The following is a 22375-nucleotide window of genomic DNA, read 5'->3' on the forward strand; positions in this document are numbered from 1 at the left end:
TTAGCCCCCCAACTTTAAAACTCTGGCTCCGCCACTGGTACAGACAGGACGAACATGCTCCCACAGAATGGCAGCCAGTGCAGTTAGCGAGAGGTTGCGTAATCGGTGATGCTCAGCTCGCTGCTGCCTCACTGGCTTCGCATCTGAACATTTGAATGGGAAAATGCGAAAATCCAGCGATTTTGAAGAAAAACTAATCAGAATTGGTTAAGCTAAGTAAAAAAATAGATACTTTATAGTACAAAACCACAGGGTGAAAATAGCAATATAAATGATTTTATATTATATATTATTTTTCCATGATGACAGGTCTGCCTCACCTGCCTCCCCTGACCGCACGTCACTGGTTTCTATTTGATTTTCAATACAGCTGTGTAGTTCTTCGAACTGACCGCAAGATGGAGCCGAAACTTAAACTTGCCACTGCGTCCTGTCCCACCACATCCACCTTGGCCGGTCTCACTCATATGTTGACCGGTGTGCCTCAGCAGCAGAGGCTGGGTGAAACGGGGAGTAAAGGGTTATCAAAGTTTTACGCCGGGCTAGACGAGCTTTTAAAATAGCAAACTTCTTCACAGGTGAATTAACCAATCAGAGAATAAAACACCTTACACTCATCCAATCACAGCCTACTTCCTGCAATACGGACGTTGTCCAAAGATGGCTGCTGCAGTAACAGTGAAGGAGAAAAGTCCATTAGTGTTTGAGAGAACAAAATAACTTTGGAAGGATATCAACAGCTGCTTAAAAGACCCATAAGGTGAGTCCGTACAGAAAAATGTTGTACGTGGATACAATTAATTTATACACCGCAAATTTACATAGGTGTAGTTGCTGATAGGTCGACGCCTGTCTGCAGCATCTGTTGACAAGAAAGACAAGATATCTCTTCAGCGTTATTAATTTAATCAGTGTGTATTAGAGAACATGTCCATAAAGCAAAGCTTCGGCTCTGGTTTATCGCTAGCTGTTAGAGCGGCTTTAGATCGCCTTCAGTCGACATTTCGACAATATTGTTCATTTAGTCCAACGTAGTAAACTGAAAACTATATTTTAAATGTATTAAATATACAAATGATTGCTGATTGAGCAGACATTTAAACTGTTGCGTCGTTACATTTTTACCCTCGTAAGGTTATTGGACGCAGAATAATCCTGATCCACCAGTTATCAGTTCAATGTAAATGATTTTTGTCAGACATTTGACCACATTTTAATGTCACTGATTTGAACTTTAAATAAATCGTTGTTTTATCAATGTGAAAGAATTAGGTAAGAAACGTACAAACAAAATAGCTTGAAGCTGTTGATCAGAAATACATACAGGATAAGATACACACAGTTGGACTCAAAGTATAGTATTCATAATTGTAATCATCTGGCGATTATGGAACACCTACAATAAATCCAGACTCATGCACCTTATAGTTTTGATCAATTTTGTCAATAATAATAACTTCACATTTGTGAGTGGTTCAGATAAATCATTACAAGCCCCATGTTTACTAGACATTCTGTGTCCATGTTGAGGGTATGTAAATTTCTGACCACAACTGTTAATGATGGTTTTAGTCTTATGTTTACACAGTTCAAAAACTGACTAAGAGTTCCAGAAATTGACTCTAGAAAAATGTGAGATTGTGACTTGGTGAATGTGTAGAAACCCTGTACCAGATGGAACACATTGGGTTTTCTTTGTTTTCATCTCTCAATCCTGTAAATGATTCTAATGTTGCTGACAGAAGTAGAATTATAATACCGTCTTTAAAGCTAGGGGCTGTAACATTCACAAGCCATAGTGAAAATGTGCAATTTACCAATTGATACCTTAAAAAATTATGAAATTGTTCTCTCTGGGGTCTTTAAATGTTCCGCCTCACACTTTAGTATATTATATTCAACACACAGTGAGACAAAAGTTATGCTTTCTCAGTTTCAGCTTAACTTTTTAACATATCAGCTAACATAAGTTGATATGTTACATAGTATACAGAGGCTGCTGATAAACATTTACTGACTGACTTCATGGTTGGTACTTCACTTGGTCCTGGTGTTATTGGGTTTTTTTCCCCTGGTGTTTTGGTTATTGAAGCAAGGAGAAACTATGATGCCCACGGTGGTTTGAAAAAGTGATTCAGTATTTGAGATACAGTATCAGAATTCTAAAAGAGCTGATGGACAGGAACAGAGAAGTTTCTGCAGCATTCATTCCTCCTGGACGAGCGTCCAGCGACAGTGAACTGTTGTTTGCATTGAGTCGTTGACTCCACAATCCCTAAAACATCCCCTTCCTTCACTTTTTGTCATATGTAGATGTTTTAGATTTTAGCATGAGCCTGAGCTAGCCTGAGAGAATATAATACATTGTTTTCAAAGGATGATGATAAGTAAAACCTATTTAGGGTCATACCACTACATCTCAATCACATTTAAGCCTACACTTTGACTAGCCCATGAGAAAACCTTTATTTTATTTCTTTTAGCAAATTCTTGTGCAATTCAGATCATTGTCCTGCTGCTTAAACAAAGTGAGTTTGCGTTTGAAGTCAGGAAAGGACAGCTGGTTCTTCTTCTTCACGAGTTTCTCATGGTGAACACACTTTCCGGTAAATTAGTCGTCCAGGAACTATTACACTAACACACACTATGACATTGATACGCACCTTCCATTCTATCGTTGGAAGCTTGGAAACCACTGATTTAACCAACCTGACTTTCAGAGAGAACTAGACAGTCAGCCATCTTTGAAGGGTACAGTTTCAATCATAAATAATTCTTCTCATTTGGACGACTTGTTTGATTTTCAGATGGATCTCTCTCTCAGCTTTACAGTCTGCCTCTCCTCCTCTGTGACTGAGCATCATCAGCTGTTTGTCAGAACATGCTGCTGACTCAGTGGAGCTGGCTTTTTGTTCCACAGAGCTGCTTATGTCAGTGGATCAGGTGGCTGTGGCTTCTGGACCTACATCTCATTCTCTCTTCAGCTATAGGCTGGTCCTATTGCGCCTTCAATAAAAAAGAAGTTTCATACATAACAGTGACAAAATAGGACTCCTCATTTAAATATTTAGTTCTACCAAAATGAGAATTATAGGGAAACACAAAAATGGGTTTGGAACTGAGTTTGGCCTCTGATAGCTGATGTTACTAGCTTTACTAGAAACAGCCAGATGTGTGAGAGGTTCTTGCATGTTGAGTCTGTTTCAAGTCAACTCTCGGCATCTTAATAAGATACAATTCTGGGCTTTGACTAGGCCCAGAACATTTTAATTTCTTAATTGTCAACTAGTTCTTGGTGAAATTATTGACATGTTTTGAGTAAAAAAAAAAAGAAACAAAATGCCACTCCTAGTCCAGGGAATTAGGAATCAATTCAAAATGCTTAAATATTTTAAAATGTGTTTAATTTGTACCTCTTTGCCTTTTTGTGAGTTTACTGCATGTTGCATTACACGTCCACTCGACTGCCATATGGCTTTTGAATAGTTCTTTCTTTTTTTTCTTTTATTTGTTTTTTTATTTAAGAAAAAGCCAGGCTGCTAAGCTAACCTAGTACTCGTCATTTAAGTTCCAGAGGTTTAGGCACAAACCTATTTTTGTTTTAACTGATGAAATTTGATACAGTATGGAACCTTGTAGAATATAAATGTTCTATTTTTTTACACACTGTCTGTTCCTCTTGTCAGTCCCATAATTTAAACATACTCTCTAGATTAACTTTAAAAATGTGTTTCTGAATTAAAAATTGTTTCTGAACTGAATCGAATCAGATTGCTAGAAATAAAAGACGTGTTTGTGCTTTAATGCGTTTGCCTTATCTCTGTTCAGCTGTTTGGTTAGTAGCGCTGTTTAGAGTACTTATAAAAATGTTTCCTGACCAGACTCCTGGTGTTCATTCTCACTTCAACAGTCGGTGTCAAAAACCAGAGCCCATCTCCTGGTGGTAACCTGCTGATCCCTGCAGGTGTTGCTGTTCTTTCCTGTCACTCTGGCAGAGGACGGTTTCCAGGTGGGAACTCCCAGCAGCACCACCCTGCCTCTGCCTGCTTTTCCTCGTCTCTGCGTATGAGTGACCTGAGGGCGTCGGGAAGAAACGGCCCCGCTGTGGGCTCCCCGTATCTATACGCGCTGCAGTGGCACTGAAGGCCTCTTGCCAGGTGTCGATGACAGCTTGAGAAGCAGAGCATGTGGAGTGGTCGGGGTTGGCATGGCGACGCAGGACAAGAAGCAGGTGAGTTTTGTTGCTGAATTTTGTTCAGGTTATTTCCTGTACTGGTGCAGGCTTTCTAGAGCGTAGAACTGTGAAACAAGAATCTGCAGCACGCATACATGCTCCGTTACACCTCTAGTGAGAACCTGTTGTTGTCTGTTTTGATTTGATCTTATAACACTTTATTAAATGGATGGAAATGAAAATAAATGACTAACTATTTAAAAACTCAGAGACAAATCAGTGACTAAGCAGCTGCCATTGTAGATTCACATTTATGATTAGTAGAGCAGCACAATAAATCGTCATCTCGGTGTCAGTGTGTACAATATTGATATCACACAGGACTGCTTGGAGTGCAGTAATTGACTTAATATATTTTAAGTTCTGAAGTTGTATAACACAATATTTAGCCAGTAGGACAGAGGCTAACGGCAGCCAGAGCTAACACTGAGGTCACAGAGCAGGAAGCACAAATCATAAAGACAGTAAAGAAGAAAACAGGCATATATCATAGCTGATGTCGTCATATTTTTTTTTCAATATTATCGGTATCTGAAGATTTTCTAACACTGCAGCCCTGACGCTTAGTGATGATGTTGGTGTTAAACTGGTTGGTGCTCTGAATTTGAAGCAGATTTTGTTTCTGGAGTAGCATCACAATATAACGGTTTCATACCGGTCTACTTATTGATTTGTTTTTTTCAGGGGCCTTGGGGTGACCTTTTCTGTTTTAACCACAGTTTCCTCTTGAGGTGTTGTGCATGAACTACTACTGTGTATGTTGAGAAGTTGTTGCTAAGTAACCAAAGAGTGAGTGAGTTAATTGATGTCACTAACCTTTCTTACCTGGTCATGAGAGGCTGAGCCTCTAAAGCCTTTCCTCTGCCTACATCCCCCAGAATGCTGTGTGGTCCTGGCGAGAGAATGCTTTTTGGGGCCGCGGCCCCCACTTTGCGAAGCAATACCAGAAGTGTTTTCTAATGATAGAGTGGCAAAAAGATTTCAGATGGAGGTTCTGTAGCCTTCACTGCTCTCCCAGGCTCAGAGCAAGGAGAACAGCTTATTGACATTTAACCACTGTTGTTGCTGTTCACTATTGTCACATAGTATGAATTAAAGACTTGAATGGTTTGGTTAATAAGTGCTGAAGGCATTAACAGAAAATGCTCAGCAGTATATGCTTCATTGTACATTTCTCTTTAAAGGCAGATTCACTTCATATTTCCTCCATTGTCTGTTTAAAGAGAAATGATCTGTTAGCATGTAGCCAGGGTCAGGAGCCGTTTTGCCTCTGTTGGTCCTCCCGTCTGCTTCATGTATCCATGGAAGATTTTTGTTGATTTTTAGTTTCTCTGGGAAAGTTATTTCTGTCTTGGCTGCATAGAATGTTGGTCCTTAAATCTGAACTCAGGTTCAAGGAAATTGTCATATTTGGTAATGTGTGTGTGTGTCTGTGTGTGTGTCAGTGGGGTGACAGATGGGAATTGTAGTTTTTCCCTGACATGGGAGGGAAAATGGAAAAGTATTTATAGTTCCAGATTTGTTTTCCTAGTCCATTATCTTATCCAACTCCCCAAATCAAGTTACTCTAAGAAAATAATGCACATAATGGCACTGTGTTTATTTGAATTAAACAAATATCATTATTAATACAAATTTAACTGCAATCAACATAATTATGTGAGTGTGTGGAGTGATTTTTAGCAACACATGAGGATGTTGATGAAACTAATTTCCCAGTCTTTTCTTTCTCTGCATTATTAAAATGTCTCCATTTTCTGTCAGCTTTTGCATTTCAGCAACTAAAAATAGAATCACAGTGTGTATTAAAGACTGTAGACCACTACAATGGCACTCATTGTATGATGCTAAACTAAATATTGCACCCAAGCAGTACCTTACATTTATTTGATGGTATTGCTAAATGTGATATTGTGATTATTTTGACTTGATGTATTGTCAGGCTCTAATTTTATCCTTATACTGCGTCTTACTGTTCTGATTTTAGTCTGTAGCTGGAACAGAAACATGTCCAGTTCTCAGTATGTTTGTGAAATTGCTTCATTTTCCACAGATCTACATAATGACCTGAACACACATGCAGGTAAATCATGACTCAGCCAGGATGAGGTCAGGGCCTCCTGCTTGGCTGGTGCATCACAGCATCTTAGATTTTCCATGGACAGTAACAGAAAGTTCTGTAAGATGCTGTTTTTGATAGTAAATATTACGTCTGAAACGATAAATCACATTAAGAGTGATCAATAGATTATTGAAACAGTTGTCAACTAATTTAGTAATTGATTAATTGCTTACACGGACTCAAAAAAAACAAACTATTTTGTTGAAAGAAAGTAATTAAGCCAAAACTGTACAAAAATATGCATTTTGTATTTAGAAATAAAACACCTTCTTTGTCTGTAAATCTGCTCTACTGAAAATACCTCAGGTGTCAGTTTTAGCTTCACCTGGTTCAGAGTGAGTAAACGCATAAATAAATCTCTTAAGCATGATCTGCTTTTCTGTTATTCATCAATTAATCCAAGAAATAATCACCAGATCTACCCAACACTGTGGATATTAAGTCGAGCAGAAAGACTGAACTTTTCACATGTTAACGTCATAATATTTGTTTTAGTTGCAGATTCATCTCTTGGCAAATGATCAAGTGTTCACTGAAGGAATGCTGCTATTGCATTTTGGGCAATAAAATATTCATTTTCTTATTTAAAAGAAGAATTGGATTGTTTGTTTATTGCATAAAAATGACTTCAGTTGTCTAATGAAAACTCTGCAGAATGTGTCAATTTGTTTATCTGATTGTCAGAATAATCAATACAACAGGGCAGAGCATTATTTATCCTGGTAAACTTAAAATGCCAATGAAGCAGAAATAACCTGTATTGGAAAAAAAGTTGCATGGAAACAATCTTTAAAAATCATGGTGATAAATATGTTAACATTTGGTCTTGTTATGGTGTATGTGAGCTCCTGCTCCTGTTGTGTTGGCAGGAGGCAGATGGTGTGACTTGTGGCCTTTCCACCAGCCAGGCTCTGGTGAAGCTCCGGGACCAGCTCAGCAGCCTGCTGGAGCAGCACCAGAGAGCCACACGGAGACGGGTTTCTTGGCTGGTATGATCACATTCATGGACAAAAAGGTTTTCAAACTCAGTAAAGAAAAAACATGGAAAAACATCAGTCTGAGCATTTTTTATCCAACTGTTAAGACAAATCATATGCTGGCAGATATTTTAGTTTGTATCTTCCAACTTTTCTAGTGACAAACGGTTTCCATCCTTCAAATGCAAACTGGTTAAAGATTGAGGTTTTTTTTACAGCTTTGTTGGGATGTTTGTACTGTTTTCGTCTTGTCACAAACAGAATTTTGTGTTTTCTTTCTTCTTGTTTTGAATTCTTTTAATAGGAACAGTGGCAAAATAGCTTCATTTACCATGGCAACCGGCAATCCTGTCTCCACTGGCCAGGCGGGGCTTTGACTCTTCTGGTGGTGGTGGGACTCCTCTGCTGCCATGGCAGCCAGCCGAAGGGCAGGTAGCCAATTTATGTTTAGCTCAACTATCCTGTCATGGACTATGAATGTAAAATGGATTTATAACACGTAAAGTAAAAGCACAATAATTAATGTGAACATTTCAAATCAACACTACCTTAAACTCAAGTAGCTTCACTCAAATCATGCACAGACCTATTCACTCTTGTTGTCATACTGTAGACCAGGGGTCCCCAAACTTTTTCCTGTGAGGGCCACATGACTTTTCCCTTCTCTGGTGGGGGGCCGGAGTCAGTTTGTAACATGAAAAGTGTGACGTTTACAGGAGTGCCTAAATGTAAAAATTTATTGTTTTCCAGAAAGCACAATCAAATAACTCTCTCTTGGTTCTTCACAGAAAAAATCCAGGAAATAACACTATTTATGAAATAAATTTTCATAAAATTTTTCCGGACTATAAGCCACAGATATCTCTGCCGCTCCAGGTTTTCCACAGCGATGAACCAGCAGCTGCAGAGGGGGTCGGCACCCAAAATCTGAGTCATAACAGGTCAATTGAATATCACATTTATTACGGTTGAAAAAGAAAAAGTTGCCAAGTTTAGATTTAACTGAACTAATTACGGTAGTTTCCGAACGGCAACTGTAACAGTAAAAGTGCCGACCCTTCGTGTCTGCTACTAGCATGAGATAAATGAAAGTGGGCGCTTTCTTCTTCTTTCTCCTCTTCTTCTTCTTTAGATTTCAACGGCAGCTTGCATCCATTATTGTTGCACTACTGCCATCTACTGGATCTTAATATCTATACCTCAAATTCTCATAATGATCCCAGTATTATGTAAATATACCCGAAAAATCTTCCTTTTCCCCTCAATGCTATTTAACTGATCAACAACATTGTCAAATTTCAATTCCCTATTAAAACCTAGTTCCGTTTTAATGGGCACTTTCTTCTTTTATTTCCAATTTTGACTTCCAAAATTGGAAGCCCCCACCAGGGGGCTGCTAAAAAGCCCCCTGGTGGTTGAAGAAAAATCCACATATAAGTCGCATGGTTCATAGCTTAGAAAAAAAAAAAAGTAGCGGCTTATAGTCTGGAAAATATGGTATATGAAAAAAAATCTAAACGCTCTCTGGTATTGTTCAGGGGGCCGGACCAAATGTGGAGGCGTGGGCCGTAGTTTGGGAACCACTACTGTAGATCGTATATAAATGCTCATTTATAATTTCACTAAAGTAGATCTTTATCAGACAATACTGTTAAAGAATCTTTTTTAACTTCCACTCTACCTCAGAAAACAATTTAATCTCCAGCCAGTCACAAATTGAAGCTCCGTTCTTGTTCATAGTGTTACTTCCTCACTGTGTGTGGCATTAGCCAAAGTAGCTTCGTTGAAAAAGAAGGTACCGTATTTTCCGCACTATAAGGCGCACCTTCAATGAATGGCCTATTTTAAAACTTTTTTCATATATAAGGCACACCGCATTATAACGCGCATAAAATAGACGCTTCAGTTTTGGTTGCCAATTTGTTCTGTACTCTATTATTACACATCTACATTTGTAAAGAAGTGGTCCCGAGTGCTTTACATAGTAGGCTGCCACAGTCATTGTTTCACTCACGGTGTTGGTGTTGCTGTTGCGATATTGTGCCCAACTGTTTTCTGGGTAACACAGACCAACCGACACGCTGCCGCCGCAGTCTCTGTCTCTCTTCCCCCGCCCCTCCGCCCCCCTGGCTTTAAATGTATTATCAAACTTTATTAACAAACCAGCATTCTGACAACTATCCCAGCATGCACCACGCACTTCTTCTACGGGGAAAACGTAGTTGTTGGCTGCTTGCCGTATTTGCTAGACCTGTTGTGGCTCAATATTGGTCCATATATAAGGCGCACCGGGTTATAAGGCGCACTGTCGGCTTTTGAGGAAATTGAAGGTTTTTAGGTGCGCCTTATAGTGCGGAAAATACGGTAATTATGCATAGGAGGTTGGTCGTTGCTACTTTCTCATCCAGGATTAGTGAATTCTGCAAGTCACTGACTTGATCTAATCTGTTACTAGATGTAACTTTTTAAGCAACTTTAATAATAAACTGAACTTGTCTGCATAGTTTAAAAGTTATAATGAACTTTTAACTTTGAATCTGTTTCTATGATTGACTTATGCTGACTGTGTATTTGTGAATAGAAATAGATTTTTGTTCTTTTGCAAAGAATCTTGAGGTAACATCTGTTATGAATTGGGATGATATGAATGAAATGTATCTTTTGTTCCCAGCTCTGGTATAGAGATGGTGAATTCTGCAGCCCTGCTCCTTCTCTTCCTGTTAAACCTGCTTCTGGTCGGACGCCAGGAGAGGCTCAACAAAACCGAGATGGTCCGGCGCCTCAAATGCATCATCGCACAGCTCAATGGTGAGTTGGGAAATGACAATAAATTGCCTATGTTTTCTCATAAGGGTCAAAGGTTAAACATGTGTATGATTGTTTTATTGTGACCACTACAGAGTAACTAGTGTGTTATTGTTATTTCTCTGGCCTGTTCTAATACTTTCCCTCTATTTTGGTGTTTCTTTAATCCAGATTATCTGTCAGGGTGTGTGGATGAAATTCAGTGGCCATCTTCTCTTTACCCTGACCTCTACACGCCCTCATCTCCATCATGGTCACTTCACTGGACCTACCGGGACACCCAGCTGGTTAACCTCCCCGTCAGTCTGCTGGTGGAAGGAGACATAATTGCTCTTCGACCTGGCCAGCAGGCGTTTGCTTCTCTCCGGGGCGTCAAGGTCAGGCTGTAGCGACTTGCAAGTCAGAATATTTGATTTCCAAATATTAAGTATACAAGATCTTTGCAGACATTCAATGAAACTTTGAAATAAAGTAATTAGAACTCTCCATCCATCCTCTGTTTTCTGTTTGTCTGAAATTGGGTCACAGGGGCAACAGGCCCTGGGGGGGTGGAGAGGATCCAGAGGCATTATATAGCGCCTCCAGGAAGTTTTGGGTCTTCCTCAGGGGAAAGAGGCCCAGAAGGCAGTGAGATGAGATGCTCTGTTGTTCTCAACTGAGGAGCAGTGACTCGACTTCAAGGCTTTGAGATTATGACCTTTCTCTGTCTTCTCTCTAATTGTATCTAGAGTCTTGTTCTTTCAGTAATAATCTGTACCTCATCACCATAGTTGATAGACAAAATAAAGATGTACCAGTTAATCAGGAGCTTTGCTTTTTGCCTCAACTGTTTTTACACCTGAATGAGCTCCATCCAGGTCTGTCACCTGAGGGAGCACTCCACCCTTTACTGGTCTGGAACCATATGACCTCATGCAGACCACTTCACACTCTGCTGCAAACTGTTCCAGTGCACCTGAAGATGCTGACAGAACCTTAAAATCTACAAAAACAAATTCCAAGATTCCCAAACCACCCTCCTCCCACCGATGCATCAACACCACAAACAAGATGAGTGACATACAGCAGACCTGACAGAGGCCAACCTGCGCAGCGTTTAACTCAAACTGGGACCTAGAAAGTGGACGCAGCTTGTGCTTTGTTATACAAAGACAAGATGACTCTCACAGACATCCCTGGCAACCCAAACTGCAAAATGCCTTGATGACTTGGACAACCCTTTAGATCCACAAACCACATGTCAACTGGAGAGCCAGATCTCTCCCATTCCTGTTCTGATGCTCTGATAATTGTCTTTCCTACATCCAGATAACTAAATTCCTAGAAATGATGCCACGTGATTGGCTAATGAGAGAGATGTGCTTATTAAAGCAGGTGTGGGGTTGGGATTAGAAGTGGAAACTGGGAATGGCTCTGAGTTCTATCTTTGTTTCTTTCTCAGGATGATGAGCACATAGTTTTGGAACCAGGAGATTTATTCCCACCATTATCGCCCCCCCCTTCGCCTCGGACTGAGAAGAGGGGGCCCCAGAGCCCCCAGCAACATCGCCTCTTCAGAGTGGTTCGGACCCCGGTGCTGGAGCCGGTCAGGTAGGGAGCTAGATCATATTTGGTTAGGTGGTTGGATCATCTTGGTTGTTCTGGGAGCAGCCGCTCTGCCACTATAACATTCCCAGTAATAAGTTTTTACAAAAATGTAAGTTTGATTTAAACCAACAGGAACGCTTTGGAGCTGGCCCTGTCCCGGCCAATCACAGCGCTGGATAATGAGAGGTTTACTGTTCAGTCCATCATCACGAAGCTCGTCTGTCCTGTTGTGCTGGTGAGCTGTTAACAGGAACCTTCTACACATTCAGCGGATCTGGAAGAGCAGAAGGAAACATTTACCTGATCCTTCCTGCAGGTGGCGTTCCTGGTGGTGAACACAATTCGCTTTTTCTGCCAGGCCCCCAGCATCACTCCTCCATGCTACAACTTCCTTCAGCTCCAGGTGAGACAAGGCTTAGCACCAAGTACTAAGTAATGTACAAATAATGGCAGTGAACTATTTTAAATGATAATGTTGAACAAATTCAACCAACTCTCCATCCATTAAACTCCATCCAATGGTTCGAGCTAAATTAGAAATGTCCTGACCAGGGCCTATTTCAGGACCAAATTTCTACCCTGCTGATCTGTTTTTACCTGGTAAATCTTAGGAATGGACCAAGGAAACTCCCCTGGTTCCTGGGAACTACCCTGGAATGTTCATTATTTGCTGTGAACAGTTCATATTAATGACAGGATGAGTGGACTAAGGTGTTGTTGTGTTGTAGCTCATGGCTGTGCTGCCCATCCTGCCCCTGCTCTTCCCTGTCATGTGGGTCCTGGTAAATGCCTTTGGAGAGGCCAGAGTCCTGTCTGAGTTCAGTCGCGCATCTCCAGCTGGCTTGGTAGGACACACACATACACGCACATATGCACACACACACACTGAAACATTAAGTACTATTACAGTTAACCCCAAAGTATCCATAGTCCTGGCTTATAGTAATCCACTAAAGTGACCAACCATCTTTCTTCTGACTAGAAGTCATGTTGATGTTTTTGGAGCGATTCTGCTATAGTCCAGTACTGAATCTGAGAGAGAATCTGTGGATGAACAGGGTTTCCCCCAGAAAACGTACTAAGCCAGGTCCATAAGCAGCCCACTGTGTTTTTATGTTTAAAAATGTCAAGTTGACAGGAAATGTAAAAAAAAAAAAAGAAAGACATTTCAGTAACAATGTTACAAGAAGACATTGTTGACAATACTTAATGACAAACAATAATTAAATTAAATATAAGGCACTGACAGTGTGATTGGTGCACACAGGGCTTCCCGCCCTGTTCAATGCATCAACTATAAAGCTTTCTTTCAGGAATTACTCCGCCCCGCCAGTGACCGTGCAGCAGAGCGGGGAATGGCAAAGACGTGTGCAGTTCAGGATCACTGGTGTATTAAAAAATACATTTTTTAAGTAAGAACAAGCATCGCTTAGCCTGGCGAGGCGAATGGGGGGAGCAGGTAAAATCTTATGGCCCGCCAGGCTTGTTGTGCACTGGGGGAAATCCTGATGAAGATTAGGGGAATGGTAAAGAGGCTTTCTGGCAAATTCAAAATACTTCACTGCACTTTATTTTGGACAGAGCTCAAAACATTTCTGTAATCTGACCTGTTGTTCAAGGTTTGTTTTTAAAATGTGATTAGATTATTTTTTACTTTTGTTAATTTAGTAGTTTAGCAGTAATACTCTACGATAGCTGTACTATCCCGTGTGCAGGTAAAGCAATTTTGTATTGTTTCACAGGTATTGTTCAAAGTTTTTCATTGAAATAAGATTGGAACATTGAAGGGGTATAAAGTTGACACCTGACAGTATCAATTATTAAAAACAAATCGCTATTGGACAAAATTGGAATTGGCAAGTTTGAGCTTCTTAAAGATCAATGATTGACCAAGAAACTGCAATCGGTGCACCCCCATTGAGAAATACGGGACACTATCTACCAGTTTAGAGGAACTGGAGGAATGGAAATATATTGTAGTTTTTGCTACATTTTGTTTCTTAGTTGTTTGTACATATGGGACATGTTAGATTTCAAGTCACCAAGACTTAAATATCCGTTTTAGGCTACATGGTAAATAATTTTTTTATTTCTGTGTGTCTGCCACTGCAGCTTTCATATATCTTTTTGTAATATTTATCAGACTAAAGTACCTCTGCTTATTAGAGCTCCAATTCTAACAGCGTCTCTCTTTGCCCATGATCATCATTACATGATTTGTTCAAATAGTTACAGTATATGCAAGTTACGTATAACCATCATGGGAATGTGCAGCGGTCATCTGTTCGGGAAGGAGACCGGCTCTGAGGGGTCGCATGGGGAATGTGTGAATTGACCCCAGAATAAAAGACCTTGTGAAGATGGTAAGAGAGTCATTTTCCACCGTGGAAGATGATTTTGCACCAACATGGTCTGGAAGCCCACTCAGTGAGGAAGAAGCCATTACTCCAAAAGCAACAGGAAAATTGGATTTGAGTCCAGTCTGCAAATGGACTCGGGGACAAAGAGCTGAATGTCTGAACACATGTCCTGTGGTCACATGGACACTGGGGAGACTTGCAAGTCTCATCATGGTGCACTTCACAATATAAGTAGCAGTGGCGCAAAAAGTGGGTATGCAGCGCATGCAACGCATAGGGGCGCAGCACCAGAGGGGGCGTCAAATCCCCGTCTGGAAGGGGCGGCGCGCCAATGATGTTTTCCCATACACTTCAGCACACCTTATGCTCCTTCACCTCGCGCACATAACGAGGTAAATGTTGCGAGTTTTACCCTTCACGTATCGTCGCCTCGGGGGGTGGAGCGTATGTTTTCTACGCTACTTCACCCTGACTGACGTACCTTCCTTCGAGGGGGGTGGGGAGGATTTATGTTTCGCATTCACCTGAATAATGTGTAGTTGCGGCCCTGATAAGTAGCATCATAAAAAAAACATTATGTAGAAATACTGAAGCAGCATCTCATGACATCAGCCAGGATGGAAAAGCTTGGGGACAAATGTGTCTTCCAAATGGTCCTTAACAAACAGCTGTCTTAAGCATGACAGTCAGTGTTGTTTTATCCGATTTGAACATTTTGTCTCAAACAGTTTTTCTGGCATTTTTTTTCCCTCTACTCCATGAAAACATTGAACCTTTAACGACCTTACATTCTTTTGTAGAAATATATATTTAACACCTTAAACATAAAGTATAGCTTAAAGCAATCTTGTAGGTGATTAAAGCAATCTTAAAGCAATCTTGATTTTAAGGCACCAGAGGTCCTTCTGCCAGCAGCTGTTTCCAGATGAAGAAGTAAAACTATAAGCTGCTAACTTTAGCTCAGCTGTCTGATCACCTTTGGTCCTGCAGGAACTTCCATTTCCCTTTTAATAGACTGGTAAACATAGGTGGGTGGTATCATCTGGTTTTTGTCCTTCAATAGTTTTGAAATTTTAAGTTTTGTGTCGAGCCCAGTGCGGAGGAATTTATCCCTCGAACACACATGCACACAGAGGAGGTGCGCTGCCAGCCTCCCTCTGGGTTTTAACTAGCTTCTTCTTTTGCCCTAGCTTGCTAAGTTCTCTGAGGACACTCTAAGCAGCTACACCGAAGCAGTTTCCTCGCAGGTATAACCCTTCTCTGTCTTGCTCGCTCACCTCACACCTGCTTAACTCCCAGCTGCACCTCAACCTGCTTGTCTTTATTTGCTCACCGTCCTGCAGCTCCCCCTTGTGGACCCACAGCTGCTTTGAATCATTACCGTTAGCTTCTATCTTTTAATATCTATTATGAAAATATTCAATAGTTTATGATTTGGGCCACTTCCTATATCACACTGCTGTTTTTGCTTAAAATCCTGTGAGTTCCTTTTTATTTCATTCATTTTTGCAAAGTAATTTTCCACAGTTTTCCTAACCGTGATCATTTGGGTCACATTATGTGTGGATCAGTAATCTGTCCATCTCCACCAAGCACCTCTGGATGTCCATGATTGACAGGCGCCTCTCCCTCGCTCCATGCATGCTTCTGTTTCCACCATTTCCCTCAGCTTCTGCTCAGAATGCTGTTGTTGCAATGCTTTGGCTGCCATCATTCTCTGTTCAAATCTCACTGCTCATCCATCCACGTGAATCCATAGAACATGTGAAATATGGTAGCAATATTAACCTGAGACAGTGGTTTACTTGTTCACTGGTCATCAGACTCAGTGCTGGTGATCCACACTGCAGACCTAACATCTTTTATTATGTTGTTAATATGTTTTTATTGAATGCACCAAACTTGCATGGAGACCTTTGGAAAACAGTCGGCTTACAATTTTTGATAAATATTTGCCGTAGAAAATCTGTCATTTTAAAAGAGCTGCCATTTTATTTCTATTTTTAGGTTTTATAATAAAGAACATAAAACTTGTCATAGAGGATGGATTGATTTTCTACTACAGGATGTGGATATTTGTGGAAAATGATCAAAAACAAAACCAAAAGCAAAAAATAAAAAGTTTCTTGTCATTTTATTCTAATGACAAGAAAATATCAAAATGAGTTTTACTGGTACTTTTACATGGACTGTAAAAAAGGCACAAAATTAAAAAAAATACGTCTTTAAATCATTAGTCAGATGCAACTTAAAAAGTATTGAAATAATTGATTCATTAGATAATTTATTCAGTATGTCATTAAGTTATTAAAATTATTCAAATGTACAATTACTAGTGCAGATAATTAAGGGTGTATTTATTCATGGTTCCTGTTCCTGCAGCATCACCATGGTACATTTATTTAATGATTTATTTATTTAAATTTGTCCCTTTTGACCCTCCATCCTTTATTTTGTTCTGACAGGAACAAATATTACAAAGAAATATTATTTGTGTCTTATGTTTACAATATATTTACACATTTTAAGCATGTTTTCCATTTCTAGATCTGATGTTTCTATTGCATGCGTTACTGTTTCCCCTTTTCTAAATGACCTCAGATTCTCCACTATTGGGTCATATGAAGGTTCTGAGTTACCGTACCTATTCATAAATCAGGTGAGAATAATTTGTGGCAAAAAACGAGATCATAAAGTTTAACGTGACTCTGGTGTAAAACTCTGGTGATTTTATGCTGGTAGCGTGTGGTCCAGTCTTAGACTGTGGTGCACCTGTTTGGGAATAGAGTTTGGAACTCAGCAGCTCCCACAGTCCTGGACGCACAACTGCTTGGTCTGGAAGGACGTCCTCAGACTGGCCTTCTGTTTTTCTCAATCACACTTCAGAACAGAACTGTAAGGAAATCCATAAACAATCTTGCTAAACGATTAAAGAAGAGGAGGATGACTAAATTAAATTAAGGGTTGACTCAAAGCCTGCAAAAATCTCCTCAGCTGGTACAGGGCTTTGTTTATACTTTGAGGGGTAAAACACTTTTACAGAGAACATGCAACAGTCTGGTCCCAGCATAGTCCTTCAACATCTAACAGCTGAGGTGAAAGGTGATGCTGAGTTTTACCTCTAGCAGAAAAAGAAAATATTTACCTTATTTAACCCTCCCACGGTCTTAAGAAATGGGGTCATTTGAACCCATGAGCTTTTCACCCGGTGGGGTCCCACTGACCCCGAATGTACTTTACCTTTTTTTTTCTCTCTTTTTTTTTTGAGTGTGTGGTTTCGGGAACTGACGGTCTGATGGGACATTCCCCCCATTTCCCTGCGTCCGACATCTATCACAGAGAGTTATTTTACATATACTAATATGCCTTTAAGTAAAATTACTTGATAAACGGACCTAGCAGTTGTAGAAGCTCAAAGCCTTTCCTAACAGTCTAGGGCAGATTAGTAAAGTGTTTCTAGTCCAGTCATCATGCTACAAGTTTAACCTGTTCTTATGAAAAGATTTCAGTGAAGTGGTGTTAGCTGATCATTATTAGCAGGAGCAGAAATACAGTAAAATAAAGTCAGCTACCTGGAAAATTATTGGTGTTCTGATCACATGGGTCAGGAGGATTCTGCAGGTGTACAGAATACAAGTAGATCCCTCTGAAAACCAAACAGGACTTCAGATCACTGAGAGCTGTATCTGGACACAGGGATGCACAGTGTGTTTTTTTCATTATACTTAACATGAACAGTTGAGCAGTTTCACTGCTAAGTCTGACTGCCATGTTGTGTTAGCACTGGCTAGCTAAAGCGTCCATATACTAAATGGTTCCTTTGTGACAGTTTTTTCTTCCTGGGGAAAAGTTTTCATTGATTCCATCCAATCAGAGCCTCAATCTCTGCATGCCTGTTTTGACCGCTTCACCTCCGAGACTTTACAGGCTCTCTACACTCTACAGGCTTTACTCTCATCTCAGAACTGATGAAGGAATTCGATGTGATTTAGAACTGGGACGTATTCTCCTCAGTAACAAACTCCTGCTCTTTCATTAGGAGGTTCTTGGTTTCGGTGGTGTCTCATTCTAACCTGCTGGTATATGTCCTGGATGCAGGATTTGCTGCGCTGTGTCTGGAGACACATGGTTGGCGTGTTGAACGGAGAATCTGAGACTCTGTGCTACACCTCAAGCCTGCTGCACACTCTGGGCTCTGTCACTGTGAGTACGACTGTTTGAAGGCCTTCTCTTGTTTTTATGGCCAAGTTCTGATTTCTTTCTTCACTTCTAGATATCCCATATGCTTTATGATGTAATCACTTTAACATTTGTACAAAAAATTACACCAGATAAAAATAATATTAAAATAAATGTCAATGAAATTTGAACATTCTGGGATTTTAAAGAGCTCTGCTTATTTATAAGTGATGATTACCACTTATTACCTGTAAGTTGCACTTTTTTGCACGTTTTTTCAGTTTCACTGACTTATAGTTAGGTATGATTTACATATGTTTTGTTTCCTTTTTATGACGTAATTATTGACTGTTGTGGTAAATGCCAAATTCATGCTGATGGATATGAGATGAGGATTAAACGTTACTGTCTGCATCTGCAGACAGCATCTGGTGAAGGTCCAATCCTGGCCTGTCCAATCAGAAGAGACTGAACAAGTTTGACCTTCCTGGGTTTTGTGCAAAGAGGAAAACTTTACTGTCTGAGACAAATATGAAGGTCAGACTGAAGGTCATCAGACAGAACGCAGACAAAGACCCGAACTTCTGAAGTCATGAGACTAAATGTAATCATGTGGACACAGCACAGAGGACGTGTTTGTCAAATCCAACACAGGAATCCAGGAATACTGACTATGAAGCATGGAGGTGGATGTGTAATGCTTTGGGATACTGTTTAGCTTTTAAATATGGATGCAGTGTAATCCTGACTTTCCTGTCAGCTCAAATGTCAGAACTCTGTTGAATACAGGAAGGAGGAAGTATGCTGTAGATTTGTTGCCATGGTTTTTATAGGTGTTTTTATGCCTTTGGTTCCTCCTGTGTTTCACCCTCTCTCTGTTTGCAGGTGCTGTGCTGCGTGGACAAGCAGGGCATCCTGTCATGGCCAAACCCGAGTCCAGAGACGGTTCTGTTCTTCAGTGGGAGAGTGGAACCGCCTCACAGCAGCCAGGACGACCTCCGAGACGACCTGTCGGTGAACTCCTACTGTCGGATGGAGACTGAAGATGACCGGGATGAGGTGCGTCTGCCTGACAGACTGAGAGTTACTGTAGCTCCCCCTTTCTTAAAATCCTCTTTCTGCTGCAGTCTCAGGAAGCAGAGACTCTGCTCTGTCCCCCGGAGGAACCCGCCCCCCAGCTGGGGGATGCAGCCGAGCCCAGTGAGACGTCACATGACGCGGCTCGACTGTCTGAGACGGTCAGACTCCGGCGGCCTGCTCAGCCCACCACACATTCCCGGACCAAACATCACTCTGGATCCAATGTCAGCTTCAGCCACGACACCGAGGGAGGCGAGGAGGAGCAGGTACAGGCCGGGGAGAGACTGAAACAGCTAGCATTAAAAAAACAACTGGAAAACAAACGATCTGCAGCATTCATTAATGTACATCAAAATGTAAGGAGATTTCAAAATAAGACGTCTAAGAAATTAGTGCATGCAGATGCCAGAAAATGAATCTAGTTAATAATGTTGATGCATTCATATTCCATAATTAGTTTGATTTAGTTTGCACAAATAAGATACAGATTAAAGATATTTAGAAGAAGAATAATGGTAACTGTACAGGAAGAGACAAAAGCCCAATGGGTCAAGCAGCATAGAAAAAAATCTAAATCTTCTAGGGTTATGAAAAATGTTAGGTTTAGCCATACATGAGGATTCCATCTCTCTCTTCTGTATCTTGGTTTTTGTCGTCTAGGATTTTGCTCTGGGCTGTCCAGAAGCTGAGGCAGAGGACTTTGTGTGCGACTACCACCTGGAGATGCTGAGCTTGTCCCAAGACCAGCAGAACCCGACCAGCATCCAGTTCGACGATCTCTCCTGGCAGTGCCACCTGCCCTCTCTGAAGCCGCTGGGCCTCAACATCATGCTGAACCTGTGCAACGCCGGGGTCACCCAGCAGCTGTGCCGCTTCTCAGACCATCTGTCCAACCTGGCCCTGCAGGAGAGCCACGGCTCCGTGCTGCCTGTCTACGTTCCCTGGGGCCTCTGTGAGCTCTCAAGGCTGATAGGTAAAACATGCAGCGCTGCATGTCTACATGTCCTTCCTGTTCTCCAGTAATGCCTTTAGGTTTTAGGTTTTACCTGCAGCCTCTCAGTATGAGCTTCATAATGTCACACATTGTACTTTGGACTGGAACTTTTTGGAACACATTTCATAACTAAATGTTAACACAGACTTATTCAACGTTGTCTGAACTACAACACCCACCATTTTCTAGTGGCTTTATTGTTGGATACTTTTAAAATCCACTGATTGTCAGAACATGCCAACATTCTTTGCTCAATGTTGAATCCAAATTCAAAAATACGTTACTAATCACAAAAGGAAATAAAATATTGTAACTCATTAATTAAGATTAAAGTTAAAAAATACATATTTTTTCTTTTCCTGATTGAAACATACTGTAGCTTTAAACCCAAGCTGTGTACTGAACGCTGATTTCTGCTCCATCCCAGAGTATTGATGACAGATCATGTTGATCATGTTGACTTGGTATATTTTGCTTTCATATGATTCTAGGTTTTATAAATGTTAATAAGTTCAGGAGTGTCTTGATTTATCCATAGCAGAAACAGCATTTCTTTAAAGTAACATTTTACAGAATATTTAAAAACGTTTGTTTTTTAGTTTTGCTTGTTTGGTAATATAACATCAATTGTTTGGTAATGTTAAGATTGATTATTAGTATCCATACATCTAAATATGTTAGAAAAACACACAGACTGTTTATTTTTTGAAACAAGCTTCTCAGTGATGATGAGCCAACAGCTTTGAACCGAGGAGAGTTTTTATTTTAGAACAAAATTTTTCATGAATGTGTATAATATGCAGACTGAGCATGTCTAAATCATTTCCCATCATGTCTCAGGCTTCACTCCTGGAGCCAGGGAGCTGTTTAAACAGGAGAACCACCTGACCCTCTACCAGCTGCCAACCAGAGAGAAGACCAAGGAGTTCACCTCTCGCCGCCTGCCATCCTTCACCAAGCGCCAGCCCCCCATCTCCCACCTCATGTCCCTGTGTGTGCGAGACTCCTCCTCCAGTAAGTCCTGGATGGTGTATGGTGTGTGTGCAGGGCCTGTGCCAGCTGCTTTGTTGGTATAAAAGTGTGTGTGTGTGTGTGTGTGTTGTTGCAGACAGCGTCCAGATGCTGTCACATGGTTCGGCTGACCTGATCCTAGAGGCCTGCACTGACTTCTGGGATGGAACTGATATCTACCCCCTGTCAGGCTCAGACAGGTCTGCTTTTGGAGTTTCAGGCTCTCCATCCTATTTATTATTCATGCTTGTTTTTGTCTTTCTGAACATCTAACCTTTTTTTTCCTTCCCCTCTGTGTTACAGGAAAAAGGTTCTAGACTTCTACCAGCGTGCCTGCCTGTCAGGTTACTGCTCCGCCTTCTCCTACAAACCCATGCAGGTGTCTCTGTCCGGCCAGCTGAATGGGAAGTGTGTGGAGCTGGCCTCGGGTCCCTGCCTGTTCTCCGGCGTCGAGCTGCCCTCCACCACGCCCATCAAACACAACCTGTGCAGGAACAGCTGGAGCTCAGACGGTGAGGCGTGAGGAATGGGGCGGCGCGGCGCGGCGCGGGGCCGAGACGTTCAGACCAGCAGGCCATGGTTCTGATGGACTCTGTGTGTTTCTGTCAGAGGGGATCGGAGAGGGAGTGGAGCGGGAGGACTGTGTCCAGGCGCTCAGCGGACAGATCTTCATGGGGATGGTGTCGTCTCAGTTCCAGGCCAAGTTGGACACGGTCCGTCTCATTGATGCGCTGGTCACTGCTTGCATCCGCTTTGTGTATTTTTCCATGGAGGATGAGCTGCGCAGCAAGGTGAGCAAACATCTTGGAAGAAGAGTTGGACGTAATGTGAAAGCATGAGCTCTAGAATTGTCCCTCCCATGGTGGCAACCTGTCAGGTAGATCTGTTCTGTTGGTCAGGATCTGACCTTTATGTCAACTTTTGTCTTTTTGGGACAATTATTCATATCCTTATTGGCACATACAGTGTGTTGAAGCTAGGTTGCTGTGGGTTCATTGTGTGTGTGTGTGTGTGTGTGTGTGTGTG

At 41.2% G+C, this 22375-nt stretch overlaps 1 protein-coding gene across 3 annotated transcripts in view; it reads left to right on the top strand.

The window, feature by feature from the left end:
- Window positions 1-513: 513 nt before the first annotated feature.
- Window positions 514-22375, top strand: part of tmem94 (transmembrane protein 94) — a 34756-nt gene continuing 12894 nt past the window's right edge. Inside the window, exons 1-19 of one of the 3 annotated variants that reach the window (XM_008438168.2) lie at window positions 514-760; window positions 3911-4231; window positions 7226-7345; window positions 7638-7765; window positions 10005-10141; window positions 10310-10515; window positions 11580-11728; window positions 11858-11960; window positions 12042-12128; window positions 12454-12570; window positions 15276-15332; window positions 18184-18288; window positions 19150-19323; window positions 19392-19610; window positions 20005-20317; window positions 21179-21352; window positions 21447-21549; window positions 21653-21861; window positions 21959-22140. In XM_008438168.2, the coding sequence (XP_008436390.1) occupies window positions 4208-4231; window positions 7226-7345; window positions 7638-7765; window positions 10005-10141; window positions 10310-10515; window positions 11580-11728; window positions 11858-11960; window positions 12042-12128; window positions 12454-12570; window positions 15276-15332; window positions 18184-18288; window positions 19150-19323; window positions 19392-19610; window positions 20005-20317; window positions 21179-21352; window positions 21447-21549; window positions 21653-21861; window positions 21959-22140 (2607 nt within the window). In that variant the 5' untranslated portion in view covers window positions 514-760; window positions 3911-4207. The remainder of the gene's footprint in view (window positions 761-3910; window positions 4232-7225; window positions 7346-7637; window positions 7766-10004; window positions 10142-10309; window positions 10516-11579; window positions 11729-11857; window positions 11961-12041; window positions 12129-12453; window positions 12571-15275; window positions 15333-18183; window positions 18289-19149; window positions 19324-19391; window positions 19611-20004; window positions 20318-21178; window positions 21353-21446; window positions 21550-21652; window positions 21862-21958; window positions 22141-22375) is intronic. The other 2 variants (XM_008438169.2, XM_008438170.2) reach the window with 2 other exon arrangements.

Source organism: Poecilia reticulata, linkage group LG19 (genome assembly GCF_000633615.1).
Source record: "Poecilia reticulata strain Guanapo linkage group LG19, Guppy_female_1.0+MT, whole genome shotgun sequence".
Classification (NCBI taxonomy): domain Eukaryota; kingdom Metazoa; phylum Chordata; class Actinopteri; order Cyprinodontiformes; family Poeciliidae; genus Poecilia; species Poecilia reticulata.